Source organism: Buceros rhinoceros, unplaced genomic scaffold (genome assembly GCF_000710305.1).
Source record: "Buceros rhinoceros silvestris isolate BGI_N320 unplaced genomic scaffold, ASM71030v1 scaffold24982, whole genome shotgun sequence".
NCBI lineage: Eukaryota > Metazoa > Chordata > Aves > Bucerotiformes > Bucerotidae > Buceros > Buceros rhinoceros.
The window spans coordinates 22079-30296 of record NW_010401649.1 but is presented as its reverse complement, the minus strand read 5'-3'; the positions used below and the strand labels follow the sequence as shown (position 1 = coordinate 30296).

At 44.5% G+C, this 8218-nt stretch overlaps 1 protein-coding gene across 1 annotated transcript in view; it reads left to right on the top strand.

Moving 5' to 3' along the window:
* Nucleotides 1-2053: 2053 nt before the first annotated feature.
* Nucleotides 2054-8218, top strand: part of RASGEF1A (RasGEF domain family, member 1A) — a 20873-nt gene continuing 14708 nt past the window's right edge. Inside the window, exons 1-2 of the mRNA XM_010132339.1 lie at nt 2054-2228; nt 8183-8214. Coding sequence (XP_010130641.1) covers nt 2055-2228; nt 8183-8214 — 206 coding nt within the window. The 5' untranslated portion in view covers nt 2054. The remainder of the gene's footprint in view (nt 2229-8182; nt 8215-8218) is intronic.

Here is an 8218-nt window from a genome sequence, read left to right as displayed (position 1 = left end):
AGCCGGGGCTAGACTGCCGGCCTCTGCTCCCCGGGGGAGATGGATCAGCACAGGCTACCCCCGAGAAGGGTCTTTACCGCCGACGCTGATGCGATAGTGACCGTCTTGCAGGAGTTCAGAACACGGGATAGCGATACCGGGAGACGTGTTCTCCTGGAGCTCCTCTCCGGTGTGTCCAGGGCACCTTTAGCCAGCAGTGCCCACCACAGCCTGAGCAGCAGCTCTCCGCCCTAGTGCCATGGACCTTAAAAGGGAAAAAAATAATTACTGGGGAGTTACGCAGTGTGCAGAGCAAAGCTGGCTGTTTCATCATATGCTCCAGGGATCTGTCGCTGCAAAGCACAGGTCTAACAGAAAAATCTGCGAAATCCTGAGTAACCTTAACGCCCGCCTGTGCAGAATCATCATTTTTTTCATTTCTTTTGACACGCCATTAGCTCCTGCATTTTCAGTTTCATTTGGCTGTGTCCTGAACTTCTGAAACTGAACTCCGCTCCTCAGAGCAGGCTCCCTGGTCACTGTTAAACAGTTGCTCTATTTTAACTTACAGGGAATTACACTTCCCGTGTAATCTGTATCATCTACAAAGACAAGGTCTTGTGGTTAAAGCCACAAAACAGCACTGCTTATCAGCCTGGGAGATACTAAATCTGTCACCTTGATGAATGAGTACTGTTAATAGTCCTATTTTTTCCTTACCAATGCACCAACCATTCATCTCAGCTTAAAAACAGAAAAATGTTTTGTATCTCAGTTTGTAAACGTGAGCGATCACTTTGGAGCATTCGAGAGGAATAATGTACCTTGTATTAATAGAATACAAAGCACAGTTTCGCTCTGCAATCATTCCAAGAGCTACCAAAAAAAAAAAAGTTAACAGACAAACAAAAACCCTTATAGCATTTAAGGTTCTCAATTCTTAAGCTAGTTTTTGAAAAACTGCTCAGGAGAGGACTTCTGTCTAAGACACCAGTACAGTTAGAAACAGCTGTCGGTCTGGAGGTGATGGCCTAATCCTTTCTATCTACAGAAGTGCTCTTTGAGCGTGATGAGGTCGTGTTTGTTTCACAGAGGGTGAGGCGGGAGCTAAGGAGTTAACACTGCTGCCTTGTCGCTTTACCTTCCAAACAGCATGAGCTAGAACTGTCTGGATACGCATGCTGAAGAGTATGTTCAGCCTTTCCAGACAGCAGCAGGATGTTTTGCTTAACCTCCAGCATCTCTGTAGCTGCAGCCCGTTTCAAACCGGCAGAAGCCCCCCAGTTGACTCAGGGTTGATCACAGCGGTTTACTGAGAGCGCTTGTGGCCAAGGGCAGCGAGGTGGAAACCCCAAACTTCGCCTGGTTCTTGTGTTGCAACATCAGGTTTGTTTCCTAAGCAAAGATCTCCCAAGAGACAGTTGTGTATTATGGTATAGGTCACAGCAGCCAGTGCCACCCTGCTCACGGGTTCACGTACCAGAGAGAGACAGTGTGTTCAAGGAGCGTGTCCGTCCCACACACACACACCCCCCCACCCTGTTCCCAGGGATATGTATGTGCAGGACAAGACTGACTTCTGTCCAGACCTGGTGAGCATCCAGTTGCAGAAGCAGTGAAGGATTTATCATCACAGGTCAAGTATTTTAACTAAAGATCTGCCTTCAAAAAGAGTAAAAAAGAGGGACGTTAAGAGCAGCATTTGTTCAGGAAGGCACCGTTTCAGTGCCTTGCAATTCAGAAGGCATTTTGCATTTTCATCCCTGTATATGCATTTTTATGCATGAGCCAGGGGAAAACTTGGGAGAAAGGAGAAATCAAGTGCAGAGAAGAAAATTCTTACAGCTTCTCCCCTACAGCCTTAGCGACGTGGTTTAAAGTGCATTTCAAACCCCACAGCCAGCTTACAGCTGTGTGACTGCTTGGACTCAGAACTTAGCCTGAACGCCGTGGCTGCGCTTAGTCAGATATGGAACTGTGTTCGGTGTGCACCTCTAAAACCCCCAATGTAACACATCCTGCAAGAAAGCTTAACCCTCTTTTTTTTTTTTTTTTTGCTGTTTCTGCAGGAAACTATGCCCCAGACACCAATATTTTCCAGCATGCTTGGTTCCAGTTGTAGTGGACAAGTGCAGCCAGATATGGGGGAGAGGTGCATGGACCCTGTTTATCAGGATGGGAACCTTGTTTCTGGATCCCTGGAGGCCTTGATCGAGCGCCTGGTGCCAACCATGGACTACTACCCAGATGTAAGTAGCCACCAAAGGGTTTTGTTTTTTTTTAAACTCCCATGTTTTTCCTGCATTGGCATCTGGATTGATCCTTCCTCAAGAATTCTACCTCCATGCAAGTCAGGATTAAGTTGTAGGCTAAAGGTGCATTTATTTGATTTGCAATATTCATGCACCAGATATGTTGCTCAATGGGGGTACTCTGCTTTCTGTTTCTAAATGAGAACGCTCCTTAGAAAGATAAAGCCTGTTGAACCCAAAATGGGTGCCTTAAAAGCCAATTAAAAGCAGTATTAGCCACAGAATGTTCAACCCCTTTAAGCTGCTTTAGCTCTAATACAGCCAAGACTAACTACTAACCAGCTCCTACCTAGGAAAGCAGAAATGAAATCAGCTCTAGTATTTTTTTCCTTAGTTTTCTATGCATCTCCTAGTTAGGCCATTGAAAAAATCCAGAAATAGATTTTAATTAAAATGCTGTCTTTCTCAAGACATTTTAATGGGCCAGCACTGTAATAATGTATGTTCCTAAGCCTGAAAATGATTTTGCAACTGATTGAACACCCTCAGAGCAGTACCCTGAAGTAAATACTACTTATAACTCCAGGGCAGGCAGTACAATTCTGAACCTAGGATATTATTAAGAGATCGCTTTATCACTTCAAATTACCCCTTGTACCCATTAATGAAAGATGCTGTTTAAACAAGTTGCTAAAGATATGGCATATATTCCATCTGAGCTCTGAAGAAGCAGCACCTGTGGCAGAAGCATCCCTTCTCTTTGTAAAGACTAACAAGGGGGTGGGAAATCGTGATGGCTATTAACTCCTCTGCTGCACTTAATGCTTATGATAGTGGGCCATGCTGTATCTTGCGTGTTTTTCACTCTGGTTCTTGTAGAACTGTTTAATATGGCTTCCCATCAGTCACCATAAAGCCCCTCCAAGCTCCCACAGACACGCCACCCATCTTCCCAAAGGCCACAGAAAAGGGACACCCCGTACAAAAGCTCCGGGGGTACAAACCACAGAATTGCCAGCAACAGCCAGTAGAAGATTGAAAAAGGAAAAACCAGGAGGTTGTAATATTCCGGTTCAAAAGTCATCCTAAACCTTTCATTTAAATACAGCTAACGTACCCCTGCACTACATGTGACAGGTGCTGACTTTGCCAGACACGGAGGGATAACCATTGGTACACACGCTGTCTGCTCCATGTCCCCAAACACATCCTGCAGAACAGATGTGCAGGAGGCAGCAGCAGGTCGAGCAGGTACAGCATGCTGGTGGCGTAGCATTCGGCTGCTGTCGTTAAGCCTTCCAAGGAGTCAGTTCCCCGTCTGTTGGGTAGCACTAGAATATAGTTACCCGCCGCTTGGATTTCCAGCTATAGCTGAGCTGTTCAAGTAGCTGCCGATGCACACTCCTTACTGTAACTTGTAATGCAAGATCTACTGATAACACAGTTACTCTGAAAACGGTTCCATAACGTGAGCATTGCTCAAGGGATCTACTGCTTACTGTGGAAAGCCGCTGATTTCCACAGTGCTGTCCCTTACCCCGAGCGAGGGAGCACTGCCAACCGAGCCATCGCAGCCCCCACCCCAGGAGGCTGCCGTTTAAACAGACACCAAGCTGACAGGAGATGCAGCAGAGGCAATTGAGAATGCTCCAGGGACAGAGACATGGAAAACAGCCTTAAAGCAAATTCAGCTCCTCTGCAGCAGGACACATTCCTTTAGTTAAATCAGATCCCCCAATTTAGCTGAAAGAATTAAGTATAACATGAGCAGATAAATAAGTTTTCAACAGCATAAAGGAGGAGCTCTGAGTCATCTTCAAATCCAAGGTTGTTTCAGTTCCGTTGCACGTTTACACTGAATTTCACGCACATTTGTTTTTAGGGAGGCCACAGAGGGTTACAGCAATAGCCCTTTATGCTGACATCCTGTCAGAAGAGTAGCCAGTAACCTATGTGCAAGAGACAGGAATAAACACCTCTCAGTCTCACGCTTCTGGCTGCCCATGCCAAGAGAAGCAGCTAGGCACCACCAGCTAATTCACGCCAAGATAAATTACCAGCACTGTTAGCGGAGACAACGTCAGCTGCAGAGTGACCTCTCGGTCAGCTGCAGCACCCATCCAGATTTTGGAGTAGTACATCTGAGCACAGTGCTTCGAAGGTGTTCCACCTCCGTGGACGTTAAGCTAAGGATCACAGCACCCTTCCAGACAGGGGAAAAGAGACACCGGGGGCAGGGGAGGAAGCAAACACCAAGTATCTTTCTGTGCTGGTTGCAGAGGCAAAACAAAAATGGATTTGCCACGTTGGCAGAACACGAGACAGGCAGGAAAGATAAGGGCCTAAATTTGTGAACTGTTCTTTTGAGGCTTGTTTGTGCACAGGGACATGTTCAGCACATAGAAAAATGTATACTCATGAAACGGAGGAGTTTGGGAGGTTAGGAATGGAATGTACCAGTCTGCGATCCTTGTGCCCAAGCAAGAAAGCGTTTCAAGAAAATATTTCACAAACAAGAAGTTCCAGAATGAGCAGTGAGCGCACAAAGAAAATATTTTTGTTTTTTTTTTTTTTCTTCTCCTCAAGAAGACATCAGTGCATTTTTGGGTCAGAGAGTAACAATTCCTTCTTTAGTCTTGTGCACTTGCACGCTCTTTTTTTTTTATATATATAATTCAGCTCATCTCTTAGCAACAACTTTAGGCATTAAAGGAATCTGCCTTCTTATTCTCTTGTAAAGCACAAGCCTCTTCTGTGTCAGCTTACGTTGTTTCAAGCACAGAAAGGATATTTCTTTTGCCTCTCCTCCCAAATACCTGTCACTTTTGTAGGATAAATGGGGCTTAACTTTCCATCTCATAGCTTATAGAAGTATTTTTAATCATTATTTGTCAAACCAGCCAGCTTCATAGCTAAATCTCCTTCTCCAAACCGCTGTTGTCATGATGAGGAGACTGCCTGTGAGAGAGCACACATTTTTACACTGCCGTAACATCTAGCCTAGATGTGTGGAGCAGCACGGGTGCCACAAATCGCAGGACTCCCTGATCTACATAAGGCACATGACATTAGTATGAAATATTTCCTATCTAAAACCACTGTGTTCCTAACCCCGGAGACCTACTGCTGAGCTGAAACATATGGCTTAGTCCAGCCTGAATTTTCTTCATTGGGTAGGGAGCAGCTCTTAGCAAAGGAGCAGGAAGATGGGGATCAGTACTGCTGTCAGACCTGTAACTTTTCAGTTGGTTCTTAACTGCAGTTACTCCTTGTATATGCCAGCGTAAGCAATGGAAGTATCGACTCCCCCCAGTTAGACACCAAGACACGCCAGACTAGCATTTCTTGATCGACCATAATGGAGCAATTTTGTTTTCCAAACTACTGAACCTAGTTCCAGTTATGTGACTTAAAAAATTGACTATGAATAGCACAGATGGGTTCCAGAAGTCATAATAATAAGTCATAATAATTTGTCCAGTGTTGTCTGGGAGAGCATTGCACGGGCCCAGTACAGATACTCCTGATTATCCCTCTAGGCGTCAGCAAGCCTAAAATGGAATGCATACGCTTTTATCACCACGTATCTTCCTGCAGCTTGCCAGTTTGGCGCGTTTTTGAACATCGTATAAAATACTATCAAAGTAACCAAATAAAAGCACAGATCATCTGGTCACACTCTTCCCACAGTGTAACAACAAGGAAACAATACTGCAAGTGGGCCTTTCCCAGTGTCGCTTGGGGTAAGCACTCTCCCACATCACACAAGCTTCCCCCAAGGAGATGAACACTAGAATTAGTACAAGGGGCAAAATGACATCTTTCCTTAAAAGCATGTGTTGCAGCTTCTCGGAGCGAAGGTCGCTGGCAGGGCAGCATGGCTTTAGCTGTGGTTCCCTGCTAATTACACATGGAGGCATCCTTCAGACAGGCTTCTGAACTCCCAAAATGAGGATGTGGGGAAGGGATGAAAGTATCAAAATCCATATGTACTTTTTTTTTATTCTCATCTCTCTCAAATGCACAATACAGTATAAGTGAGGGTTGCTTCACGTTTCCAGAACAAAAGTTTTCACTCAGCCCAGTGGCAGCTGACACACCCCCAACAGCTAAATTATCTTCCCAGATAGTCCAGTCTGACCGTTTTAAGTTCAGGGACAACACTGGTAGAAATGAACACAGAAGCTAGCTACAAAAAGTAACAGAGGATAACCAAGCATAGTTAAAATACAAACAAAACCCCCCAACCCCAAAACCCCTCCCAAAAATGACCCCACCCAACACTATTCTTCCTCTTGTTTTCATTTGGAATGTGGAGCATCTCCGTTTAGGGATTGTTCGCACATACCTAAGAATAAAAGACTGTTGTCCCCTGACACAACCAAGACCATTTTTGTGAATAAGATTTGCTTTCCAGTGTGATTTTAGTGCCCACAACACACCCCATACACCACTACAGATTTTAGAAAGCTTCTCCAAAGATGACACAGTGTCATCAGCTGTCTCCTCCTGCAGGCATCAGTGGAAGGCTCATCAAGAGCCTGACTGAGACTGTCGGTCCAGTTAATTCTGCTCCCCCTCTTTTCTCTATTCATGAACAATGGACAAGGCGAAGACTACAGATTAACTCCCGTTTTGATTGCATGGAATTAATGCTATTGGTCGTTCAGTACACGAACCCCAGTGCTAGTAAGATCTCCAGATCAGACTGAGCGTTTTAAATGCCTCCCTCTGCTCTGTCACACTCCACTCTCTTCTTTCATGAGCTTCGTCCACAAACTCGGGACAGAGTTGGATGTTTAGTAGGTAGATGCTTAATCTATTCACTCTCTGCACTCGGTCCTAGAACACTGTGACTTCAGTTCATTTTGTTTATTTAGTTTTAAAAAATAAACAAAACATTCCTTTTTCCCCTTCTGGTATTTGGAGGTTTTTAGTGCTAAGTTTATGTTATAGGGCACGCTGAGTTCTAGAGAAGTGGAAACATTTTTCATTATCAGCATGTTTTGTTGTGATTAGAGAGATAAACTCCATAAACTTCTTGGAAACCTAAAGAGACCATTGCTGGTTAACTACAAGTGTGTTTTAAGGACTGCAAGCAGCAGAATAAAGTAGCTAACAGTAGAGATGCCATATTTTAGACAACTGTTCTGAAGTTTTTAGAGGTCTCGCTTTTCTTGCCCAGTCCAAGATGGTACATGCACACAGGGACTATTTATACACACACGTGGCTGTGGCCTGACAAGTCACATGTCTAAAAACACAGTGCAAAGTAACAGTACACGCTGCAGACATAACAAAGGTTAATGGAAATCCATTGTCAAGGAGACCCCTTACAATTTCCTAACTCCAGCTTTCTCAGAAGGCCCAAAGGAAAACCAGGAGTGCTCATGACATGCTAGTCATTACTCAGTGTTCGTACTCAAAAGACTCGGAAACAGGCCCCAAATAAGTAACGCAGCTAGAATTGTCTAAGCTAAAGCCTGTGTCGGTGTTAGTGGGGGAAAGGAACCAAAAAGCCCCACACATGAAGAAGTTACAGCTGTGGTTTGGAATGCACATGAAGTGATTTTCTGCAGCTCAGTGAAAAACAGTCACTCTTCAGGAGGCAAAGCAGCAGAATCAGGAATGCTGAAGTGTCCTAACACCCTCCACTGGACATACTTCACTAGTCTTTGGGGGGAGTGGTGATGAGTTTGGTGTAGTAAGCTTGGCATTTTAAAGGGAAATAATCTGGGGAATCTGAAAACACCACAGCTTACAGCCTTGAAGCCTAGAGCATTTCTTTTTAACGGAGCTGGAAGAGACCACCACGTCTCTGGAGACATGAACAATTACACAAAGTTTCACAGAAGGAAAGTTATGTTTGTGGTTTATGGAACAGTTTTTCCAAGGAAGACAGATTATTTCTCCTGAAGTTATTAAAATTTTTTTTCTCTCTGCTTCCACAGAGGACTTACATCTTCACTTTGCTGCTGAGCTCACGA